Source organism: Peromyscus maniculatus, chromosome 18 (assembly GCF_049852395.1).
Source record: "Peromyscus maniculatus bairdii isolate BWxNUB_F1_BW_parent chromosome 18, HU_Pman_BW_mat_3.1, whole genome shotgun sequence".
Taxonomy (NCBI): Eukaryota; Metazoa; Chordata; class Mammalia; order Rodentia; family Cricetidae; genus Peromyscus; species Peromyscus maniculatus.
The window spans coordinates 53,404,356-53,416,255 of record NC_134869.1 but is presented as its reverse complement, the minus strand read 5'-3'; the positions used below and the strand labels follow the sequence as shown (position 1 = coordinate 53,416,255).

The 11,900-nt window shown below is 42.8% G+C and overlaps 1 protein-coding gene and 1 pseudogene across 1 annotated transcript; one reads left to right on the top strand and one right to left on the bottom strand.

Annotated features, from left to right (window-relative positions):
• Positions 1-1,243: 1,243 nt before the first annotated feature.
• LOC102920935 (olfactory receptor 10P22) lies at positions 1,244-2,182 on the bottom strand. The gene has a single exon (XM_006998289.3). The coding sequence runs from the start codon at positions 2,180-2,182 to the stop codon at positions 1,244-1,246; it is 939 nt and encodes a 312-aa protein (XP_006998351.3).
• Positions 2,183-9,560: 7,378 nt separating this feature from the next.
• On the top strand, positions 9,561-10,499 carry LOC143269310 (olfactory receptor 6C4-like; annotated as a pseudogene).
• The last annotated feature ends 1,401 nt before the right edge of the window (positions 10,500-11,900 follow it).

The following is an 11,900-nucleotide window of genomic DNA, read 5'->3' as shown; positions in this document are numbered from 1 at the left end:
TAAACACACATGTATACAAATACTGAGCGAAAGCAGGCAGCCATAATTTCCCAAAAACATTATTAACATTCTGCTGATAGATATATTTTCTTCTGTATGTAAATTTATTACAACTAACAGAGTTACGTTTTGCGAACTGGGAAAGAAACTCAATGCTGTTTCTAGGCCTTCTTTTTACACCTTGGGCACGGTTTCCCTGCCTCTACTTCTCCCAGTTGTGACTAATAGCTGAGGAGGTTTCTAGAACAATCAAGAGCTGACTTTCCAGAAAAACAGACATGTGCCAAATCCCTCCAACCAACAACCAAAGTGGACACCAAGTGAAAATAGTGAACAGTTTGTTGCCAAAAACAAAAAAAAAGGTACACATAAAGTAAAAGTAAGTTTATAAAAGAACATAAAGGGGCAGGAGATATTGTTCAGTGGTTAAGAGCACTGACTGCTCTTCCATGGGACCCAGATTCAATTCCCAGCATTAGCAAAGTAGCTCACAACTGTCTGTAAGTCAAGTACCAAGGGACCTGACACCCATGGCAAAACATATAAAATAAAAAATAAGTAAAAAAGAAACCAGTGCAATTTCAAGAATTGAAGGCTACATCAAACTTCAGAACAGGGGGGAGAAGGCAGTATGTGTCCTCTACCTGAGACCAAAGGAGAGAATGAAAGGCATTTTTTCAAGACAGATGGAAAGAAAGTTAAGTCGAGAACACCAACATCTTAAGAGGGTCCAAGGAGATAGGGATAATTCAGGAGACAAGTAATTAAATAGACCAAGGCTACAGCAATACCAAGCAAGACTCAGGAGCTGAACTTGCAAACCAGGCAGTTGCTGTCCCTGTCCCTTACCGGCATATGGGATGATGTCAGAGAGAAAGGCTTACAATAAGGACTCAATGGGAGAAGCAGGAATGGATGTCTCAAGAGCATAACCCCAGGAAGGCACTAAACCTCAGCAATGGCTGGAATTACATCATCACACAAGGTTATCTCAGCAGCTTTCCCCTTGACCTCCATTCCAGTCCTCCCCTCTGCTCTTATCATGAAGCCCAGTCAAAGTCTTAAGACCAGGTCCTGGAAGCAGAGCTCTGAACAATACACCTGTGTCTTGGATGCTCATGGTGGGTGGAACACACCAATGCACAACAGACTGTACTCCGAGGTCTCAGATTCTCTTTTTCCTTGAGAATGTCCAGGGATCAGGCCCTTAGATCCAAGATCTTGGGAGGAAGGTGGAGTATGGTCAAGGACCCCCAAGGTATCTCTTCATGAGCCGCCTCATGGCCCCTATTACCTCCTTATTCCTCAGAGTGTAAACAAAAGGGTTGCACATGGGGGTGACAACTGTGTAGAAGATGGAAAGAATCTGGTCCGTGTCCCCAAGAGAATCTGCCTGGGGCCTCATGTAAGCTGCAGTCGCAGTCCCATAAAAGAGTATGACCACAAACAGGTGAGAGGAGCAGGTAGAAAAGATCTTTTGACGTCCCTCAGATGTTGCAACACCAAGTATATTGGCAATGATACAGGCATAAGAGGCCACAATCAATGAGAAGGGCATGAAGATAAAAGCTACCGTGATGAAGAGATTCCCCACTTCACCCCAGAAAGTGCTTGCACTGGCCAGTCTCAGCACAGGCAGGATGTCACACAGGAAGTGATGGATGGTGTTGGCACCACGGAAAGGCAAAGTGAAGATGCAGACAGAGTGAATGGTGCCAGTGATGATGCCCGCAAAGTAAGAGGCCCCCACCATGCTGGCACATGTTCCCTGGTTCATCAGGGTGGTATATTGCAGGGGGCAGCAGATGGCAGCATATCGGTCATAAGCCATGGCAGTGAGCAAACAGCATTCGGCAATGCCAAAAAGGGCAAAGAAGTACATCTGAGTGAAGCAGCTGGCCCGGGGGATGGTGGGGCAGGAGGACCGCAGGTCAGCCAACATCCTAGGCACAATGGTGGTGGTGTAGAGGATCTCCACCACGGAGAAGTGACGCAGGAAGAAGTACATGGGGGAGTGGAGGGCAGAGTCCGCCAGCGTGAGGAGGATGATCAGAGAGTTGCCCAGCAAGGTAACCACATAGATACACAGCACACCCCAAAACAGATGGCCCTGAAGAAAGCCAAATCCTGAGAACCCCAATAAAATGAACTCTGTTACTTCTGTACCATTGTCAAATCCCATGCTCCCAAAGCCAGACTAGAAAAAAGAGGGGCTAGAAACCTTTGCAGCAGTAAGGATGAAGAGTCGTCCATGAGAGCAGCTCAGCTTGCTGAGGAGGAGGAGGAGGAGGAGGAGGAGGAGGAGGAGGAGGAGGAGGAGAATGCCTAAGAGGATGTTGAGGAGGATGCTGATGCTGAGGAGGAGGAGGAGGATGCTGAGAAGGATGCTGAGGAAAAGCCTTAGAACTTCAGCTGTTGCTGACTCCCACCCAAAAAAAAACCCTCCAGAAAAGGAAGAAAATCCAGAGATGAGGCACACTTGAAGATCTTTTTGCTGTTGCAAGATTTCTCAGACAAGTCTGTTCCACACACCCAGGCCGGAGCTAGGAGCAAAATGCTGGGGGCAAAAGAAAGAAGGGGGCTGAGGACATGGACAGAAAACCGGGTGAGCAGACAGAGAGCAAAAAATCTGGCAGAAGAGAACTGGGTCCACCCAGAGGCAGAAAGTGAGTGGAACAGGCAAGAGCAGGAGACAGGAGCACAGATCTGAGGACCACAAAGGGCTGTGGAGCTTTTACCTGCAGATGGATCCCCATGGCCCTCAGAGTGCCTCTCCCTGGAGCACATCCCAGCAGATCAGTCCCCTGAGGAGCTAATTCTCAACAGAGGGAGGAAAGTGGAGGAAGATGGGGAAAGGAGAAGCAGGGAGGAAGTGGCTTCCCCTTCATTGTGCCTAACCCTAAGCTCCTTGCTGTTGGTCCTGGGTCTGGCGGGTCCTCCTCCTCACACCCAAGCACAAAGGAGAAAGAACATGTGGAGGAGGATGGTGTGTACAGAGTCCTTCTGCTAAGCACCAAGTGAGCTGGGCTCAGAAACCCTGTGCTCTAACTCCTTGGCTGGTTTCTCTAGGTGGGATTGTCAACCCTTGCCCCAAGGGCTACAAAGCCTTTCCTGCTCTCAGAATTAGCTGTTAGCATTCTTCCCATTCCTGGAAAACAACTTTTTGCCCAATCCTGGAGATGGAACAGGTGGCCTTGTGGATTCTGGTTGGCTTCTCCCACTGGACTGTACCCACAACACTCCCAGCCCTGGCAAGCCTTTGTAAACCCTTTTGTAAAATAGTGTTAATCCCTAAAGAAAATAACTATTGAAATAACAACGAGGCTTATTCTGGAAGAACTCTCAGCCCAACACAGGGCTTTACTTACCATCCAGATGCAGAGAGAAGCAGTAATCTCTGAGTGTCAGAAATGGAGAATACTCTTTGGATCTCAGCCAGGAAAGATGGCACTCACAAGAGCAGATGACAGAGGCAACCTGAGATGCCCAGTGAATCGAGACTAGAGAAACAGGGCAGGTCCTTTCAATGATGTCAGTTAAATAAGAAAAACATGGCCATAGCTTGGAACCCAGTTAGGTAATCAAGAAATATCTTCCTATTCAAGGTAGTCTGTTGTCTATTTGGCTTGTTTTCCTCTTGGGTGTGAAAGTGTGAGAAAGAGTCCAAAGAGGAGGCTAGGGAGAGGGCTCTGCAGTTAAGAGTGCTTGTTGCTCCTAAGGAGGTCTGGAGTTCAATTCCCAGTACCCACATGGTCAACTCTCGGCCAATCTCTTCCAGGGGATCAAACACACCCTCCTCAGGCACTGCATACACATTATAGAGACATGCATACAAACCACCCATACACATAAAATAAAATAAAAATATTTTTAAAAATTACAAGTGAGTCTTGATAAGCACATTGCTGCATGCACGAATGTGCACACACACGGGCACACACACACGCGATTTATTAATTTTCAATTAATTTTTAAAGTGTGGGAACCATAAAGATGCATCAGATATTAATAACATAAACTTCTCTTCCAAAGGACCCATTAGAGTCCTGGCCCCCATGTCAGATGACTCACAATCACCTGTAATTCTAACTCTAGTGGAGCCAACACCTTCTTCTGGCTTCTACAGACAACTCACTCACGATGGAGAGACGGCTCAGCAGTTAAGAGCACTGGCTACTCCCAATACCAACACACAGACACCTAATTAAAAATAAAATAAAACCTTTAAAAAAGCCTTCTTTTATGTAATACTGTTCAGTTGTGCCTGTACAAAGCACATTTGACAGGACAGGGGATTGTGATATCATAATGCTCACTTGTGTCTTCCCAATGCTGCCTTGTGTCACCAAAGTGCTCCAATGTGTTATCACTACGCTTCCTGGTCTGGTCATAATGTGACTACACAATGCTCCCTGCGCCATCACAGTGCTCCAATGTGTCATCAGTATGCTTCAAGTCTGAAACTGAGAATGCTGGGAAGAAGGAGAGCAGAGTCAAGGAGTCACCATCCAGACACAGAGGAAGCAAGATGAGAATGCCACAGTGAGAAAAGGTACCAAGCCATATGAATACACATAGATAAGAATTTCTGGTTAATTTAAGAGTAAGGGCTAGTTAGTAATAAGCCTACACTACCAGATGAGCATTTATAAGTAATATTAAGCTCTAAGTCAATTATTTAGGAAGCAGCTGCTGGGTATTTGGGAACAGGCAGGCAGGAGAGAAACTTCTGCATACTTGACATTACAGAGAGAGAGAGAGAGAGAGAGAGAGGGATGCCATGGAAGAGGAGCCAGGGTTTGGGGAAACAGAGGTGACAGAGGACATGAGGAGAATGTTAGAAGAGTTTGTCCTGGAGGGAAACATAATAGGCACTTCCCCAGAGACAGAAAACCTAGGGCATCTACAATTAATTAATTTGGGTAACATTTTAATCAAATTCCTTTGAGAACCATTAGACACTGGAAAATATAGAAACCTGTGTATAATGTCAGGACTCATATGAACCAAAGGGAAAGACTGAGGAAACAAAATTGCTTAATTGTTTCAAACTATCCTTCCAATTACTGGTTATGGTTTGCTTGTTGTTTTTTTTTTTTTTTGTTTTTTGGGGGGGGATTTTTTTTCCTATTTTGAATATCATTTGCTTCCATATGAATTTTGAGATTTTTTTCAATTTATGCTAAGAATTGTATTGGAAATTTGATGGGAATTGCGCTGAATCTCTGTAGGATATTTTTTGGTAAAATAGCCATTTTTACAATATTAATCCTTCCAACCCTGGAACATAAGAATTCTTTCCATGTTCTGATATTTCTTCAGCTTTTTTCTTCAGTGTCTTACAGTTCTCATTAAATGAGTTTTTCATTTCCTTTGTGAGATTTATTCCGAGATATTTTTGAGACTGTTATGAGTGGGATTTTTTCCCCTGATTTCTTTCTCTGTTTGTTACTGGCATATAGGAAGGCTACTGTTTTTGTGTGTCACTTTTATGTCTTGATACTTTGCTAAACATGTTTATCAGTGTTAGGAGATTTTGTCTCTTGTATCTCAAATTTTCTAGAACTTTCATCCTGAAGGAATTTGGATTTTGTCAAAGGCTTTTTCTGCATCTAAGGAGATGACCATGTAGTTTACATCCTTGAGTCTATTTATGTGGTGGTTTAAATTTATTGGTTTATGTATGTTGAATCATACTTGTATCTCTGGATTGAAGCTGATTTGATCTTGGCCAATGAGCTTTTAGATGTGTTCTTTTTTTTCATAAGATTAGTTTTGTCACTTTTTATTATTTTTAAATGTTTCATGTCATATGTTTTGATCATATTTTCCCCTACAAAATAAATAACTCTCCTTTATATAAGAAACAAAAAGAACGAATAAATCTGGATAGCAATCACATACACAAAAATACTTCTTAAAATTAAGTACCTTGGAATAAATCTAATCAATAAAGAATTTGCAATAAGACCCTAGACATTATAAGCTTTAGAACACTGAAGAGAGAAACCAAAGATGACACAGGGAGAGATCCATATACGTGTATTGGCAGGTTTAGTATGTAAATGGTATCTATAACACACAATGCTGGACAAACTGGATATCAACATGTAAAAGAATGAAACGTGCTCTTCCCCTCTCGCCCTACACACAAATCATTTTCAAATAGATCAAAGAGCTCAATATTAGACCAGAAACTCTGAACATTCTAGAAGAAAGAGTAGGACGTACACTTCAGGATACTTGCTCGGGTAGGGACATTCTGAGTACGACACCACTGACATAGAAAAAAAAAAAAACAGCACTCAAGAGTGGAGTGCCATGAAAACTGTTAGTCAAATGCAGAGACAGCATAGAGAATGGGAAAATATCTGTCAGTTACACGTCCAACAGTGGAGTGTTGTCTGGAATTTACAAAGAACTTTAAAAAAAAAAACACTAAACATCAAGAAAAACAAAAACCCTGAACATAAAAGACAAAGTTTGTCAGATGACTACAGGAATAAGTGTCTTCTGGCCACAGCAGGGGTTTTTTCTTACAATATATTATAATTATGGTTACCCCAAACTTCTTCCAGTTCCTCCCCACCTCCCTTTCCATTTAGATCCACCACTTTCTGCCTCATGTTAGAAAACAAACAGGCATCTAAAGGATAAAATATAACAAGATAAAACAAACAACAACAAAAACCCCAATCAGAATAGAACTTCTGAACAAGCCATATGGAAACCTATTTTATAAGTCTCATGTTTGGGGATGGGGGGTGGTGTGTGTGTGTGTGTGTGTGTGTGTGTGTGTGTGTGTGTGTGTGTGTGTGTGTGTGTGGTGTGTTGTGTGTGTGTGTAAATCTGATGAAGAACACTGGTTTTGTGTCATTTGAATATAGGCTTCTATATTTAAATACTTGTTTCAAGTTAATGGTGCTGTTTGGGGGAGTTTATGGTACCTATAGAAGGAGCAAACTCATTGGAAAAATACCTCACTGAATGCAAGCTTTGAAGGTTTATGTTCTCACACCACTTCCTACTTTCTTTTGCTTCCTGTTTGTGTTTTAAATGTGATCAGGCAGCTTCATGCTACATCCTTCATTCCATTCCTTCCCTACCACAGTGAACGCTCCCCTCTGGAATCATGAGCTGACATTAAACCCTGTTTTTCTGGTTTTCGTCATGGTATTTTATCAATAAACAGAAAAGTAACTAGAAGAGTGATTCTACAGGTCCCAGGAGTCATTTTCATAGTATCATTTTGCTAAATATCAAAGTACAAAACTTCTCTCTACATTTGTATTTCTATCCTCATAAACCAGTGTTACTCTCAGATCTTATCAGAGAAATTTCTTCATGTAATGCAGGATCGTTAATGCAGAAACTCAAAACCAATCAGATAAATGATAAAGGGACCAGACAACTTCTGACAAAAAAAAAAAAAAAAAAAACCAAGGTGGTTTTCTCACTCCGCCCGCCCATCACGCCAGTGCTTGTCGTCACGAGGGTCCCTATTGACATTCACTCGAGAAGCCACTCAGTTCTTGGTGTCCCTCTCCTTGCTTCCCAAAGGGTGCATAAAACCCTGCGCTTCAGCAAAGCCCTCAGCATGAAGGCAAAGCCAGCACCCTAATCACTCCATTGCCGCTTTAAGAGAGAGCTAATAATAAATGTGCTGCTAAAGGTCAGTGTGGACTTTCACACCTAACCAGATGGTGATGAAGTAATGTCCGACTCAGGAAAAAGGGAGAAAGTGAGAGAGCATCTTTCCTCTTCTCACAGTAGTTTAATTTGAAAGGACCTTCTAAAAAGCAAATTGGTTAAAAATAATCCCATTTATTTTCAACGTATTTGGACATTTTCCAAACTTGAAAGGACAGGAAAGCATAGACTAATTTTAGAAATGAAATGGCAGGCTTATATGATTGGCTAGAGAATATGGTAATCTCTGCTGCACATACGCCACAATATTGGCTTCAACTTTTAATTGAAAAGATGGTTATTAATATTCATTTCTCTTGATCTAACATCCTATTGTTTTCCACTCAGTCAAAGAAAACCATACTCCAGCAGATAATAAAAAAAAGCCTTTAGCAGGAAAATGAATTTTTACTAGACACCTTAGTTTATGTTAATTGTTATAACAAAATACTGGAAGTAGAGCTAACATTATAAACAAAAATAAGTTTTTATTTTTCACATTTTTGGAACTTCAGGAGTATTGTGCCAGAATCAGCTGAGTTCTAATGAGAGCCTCAGGGTGAAGGGTATTGCAATTCCAGGGTGCGTATGGAGAGCAGAGAGCAACTCAGAGATTGGACTTGCTCTCTCTGTAGGAAATCTTGGGATTCTCTGAATTACCCTTTTGAGGGAAGCTACAGCAATGAACTATGGCCCTTCCACTATGTCCCACCTCTTAAAGAGCCCTCCCTGCTACCTTTCAGCATCGACACACTAAGGAACAAGGCGCCTTCACATGAAACTGTGGGAGACAAACTCCTCCTCTCCTCTCTCCTCCTCCTCTCCTCTCTCCTCCTCCTCTCCTCTCTCGTCCTCCTCTCCTCTCCTCTCTCCTCCTCCTCCTCTCCTCTCTCCTCCTCCTCCTCTCCTCTCTCCTCCCCTCCTCTCCCCTCCCCTTCTCTCCCCTCTCCTCCTCTCCCCTCTCCTCCTCTCCCTTCTCCTCCTCTCTCCCCCTCCTCTCCTCTCTCCCCCTCCTGTCCTCTCTCCTCCTCCTCTCCTCTCTCCTCATCCTCTCCCCTCTCCTCCTCTCCCCTCTCCTCCTCTCCCCTCTCCTCCTCTCCCCTCTCCTCCTCTCCTCTCTCCTCTCATAGGGAACCTAACCTAGGACCTCCGCAATTGCACTCACTGCTCCTAACCCCTGAGCTTTTCTCCTCCTGCTTTTCTCCTTGGTCTTTTTTGGTCTTCTCTCTTCAGCTCGGGTTTCTCCTATTGATTCTCTCTGCCTGACAGACACACCCATCCTTTCTCTGCCTAGCTATTGGCCCTTCAGCTCTTCACCCATTAGGTGCTTAGGCCGGCAGACCCAAGCAGATGCAGCACATCTTTAAGTAATTAAACACACATCCTGGCATCATTACACAAATGCAGCATCAACAAAGGTAACACGCTTTTACACAGTTAAAAGTAACAGTCTACAGCATCAACAAATGGAAATACATCTTTGCCTACTTAAAATAATATTCTACAGCAGTCCTGTTGTGATGTGATTTGCAAATATTCATGAAGAGACACATAAAATATGATAGAAAACTATGTAAAACCAAAGACGTAGTTTAAGACACTCCATTGGAAGAGAAGTGCAAACCATCTACCAAAATGTTAGCACAGGTCATGGGGGGGAGGAGAATTATGAATGATTTTCTTTCTTTTTCCCCCCTCACATTTTACACATTGTCTATACAGAAGCTTATTAATAGTTGTTCTTCTGAGGTCAGCCTTGTCTAACCTTTCCAGCCCCCTATGACTCTAAGACTTCCTCTCTGTACTGCTAAGCTCAGTTCACATTCATCACCCATTTCTCTCTTTCTCAGCTTCACAGGGAATCAAAGCAGATGATGAAAAATCAGACTTTCAGTCAATTCATTCTCCTGGGATGCACAGATGCACCGGAGCTTCAAATCTGTGTTTTCCTATTCCTCCTCCTCACATACATTCTCAGCATTATGCGAAATCTCACTATTACCATCCTCACACTGCTTGATTCACACCTCCAGACACCCATGTACTTCTGCCTCAGGAACTTCTCCTTCCTAGAAATCTCCTTTACATCCACTTTTACTTATTGAATGCTGGTCAGCATCTCCACAGGACTTAAGACCATCAGCTTTGCTGGCTGCTTCACTCAGTACTTCTTTGCCATCTTTTTAGGAGCCACTGAATTCTGCCTTCTGACTGCCATGTCCTATCACCGCTATGTGGCCATCTGCAAACCCCTGCACTACACCACCATCATGAGCAACAGGGTCCTCACCCTGCGGGTCCTCTGCTCTTGGCTGAGTGGCTTCCTAGTCATCTTATTCCCAATCATCTTGACCAGTCAGCTGGAATTCTATGCATCCAATGTGCTCAATCATTATTACTGTGACTATGGGCCCCTCATAGAAATGGCTTGCTCAGACACAAGGCTGATGGAACTCTTTGACTTTCTCTTAGCAGTGGTGACCTTGATAGTCACCCTGGTGCTGGTGATTCTCTCCTACACTCACATCATCAGGACCATTCTGAAGATCCCTTCTGCACAGCAGAGGAAGAAGGCCTTTTCCACGTGTTCCTCCTACATGGTTGTCATCTCCCTCTCTTATGGAAGCTGCATCTTCATGTACATAAAGCCTTCAGCAACAGAAGGAGTGGCCTTCAATAAGTGTGTGGCTGTGCTCAATACCTCAGTTGCCCCTTTACTGAACCCGTTCATTTACACTCTAAGGAATAAGCAAGTAAAACAAGCTTTCAATGATGTGGTCAGAAAAATAATGCATCTTTATTCGTATTAGTGGCCTCAAAATAAATGGAAATGTTGGGTGACATTCAGGCTATGCCTCCTCTTTGTTGAAGTGAATTTCAGGGAAGCTTGGTGTGAGCTGGTGTCCACAGTCTGTTTCAAAACAGTTCAAGAATTTCTGTTATCTACCTTTAAAGAATGAAAGAGGGGGGCTGGAGAGATGGTCCAGAGGTTAAGAGCACTGGCTGCTCTTACAGAGGTCCTGAGTTCAATTCCCAGGAACCACATGGTGGCTCAGAACCACCTGTAATAAGATCTAGTTCCCTCTTCTGGCTGCAGGTATACATGCAGGCAGAACACTGTCTACATAATAAATAAATAAATAAATAAATAAATAAATAAATAAATAAATAAATAAATAAATCTTTTAAAAAAAAGGTATGGCCGGGCGGTGGTGGCGCACGCCTTTAATCCCAGCACTCGGGAGGCAGAGCCAGGTGGATCTCTGTGAGTTCGAGGCCAGCCTGGACTACCAAGTGAGTCCAGGGAAGGCGCAAAGCTACACAGAGAAACCCTGTCTCGAAAAACCAAAAAAAAAAAACCAAAAAAACAAAAAAAAAAAAAAAAAAAAAAAGGTATGATGGTATTGTATTCCCGAAAATATTGTGCATGCTAATAAACTTATCTGGGGTCAGAGACAGAGCAGCCACAATATTAAACATAAAGGATAGACAGTGGTAGCACCTTTAATCCTAGCATTTCAGAGGCAGAAATCCATGTGTTCAAGGATACAGACAGGCATGGTCATTCATCACACCTTTAATCCCAGAAAGCAAGCCTTTAATCCCAGGGAGTGGTGGTAGAAAGCAGAAAGGTATATAAGGTGTGAGGACCAGAAACTAGAAGCATTTGGCTGGTTAAGCATTTGGCCTGGTTAAGCATTTTGGCCTGGTTAAGAATTTCGCTGGTTAAGCATTCAGGTTTTTGAGCAGCAATTCAGCTGAGACCCATTCTGGATGAGGACTCAGAGGCCTCCAGTTTGAGGAAACAAGACCAGATGAGGATCCAGCCAGGTAAGGTAGCTGTGGCTTGTTCTGGCTCTCTGATCTTCCAGTGTTCACCCCAATAACTGGCCTCAGGTTTGATTTTTTTAATAAGAAACTTTAAGATTCATGCTACAAAAGGGACAGAAAAATTATCTTGGCAGACTGTACACAGAATACAACTAGCTAAAATTCTTTTGCTTGTCATAAATTGGAGGATCAGCCTAATGACTGCACCTCTATTATTTCAATCATCATCTTTTAACTCAATTGATAATTATCAAAATTGCAAATGCACTGTGTCAGAAATTGCTACCTCTTTCTCAGAAGAGATTATTAAACTATGTGGGATATTCTTTTCTAGATCACTTTTCTTTGGGCTCTAAACAATTGCTTTCTAGAGTTTCTTA

Coding starts and splice junctions, on each gene's coding strand:
- LOC102920935 (XM_006998289.3), bottom strand. CDS start 2,182: ATGGGATTTGACAATGGTACAGAAGTAACAGAGTTCATTTTATTGGGG.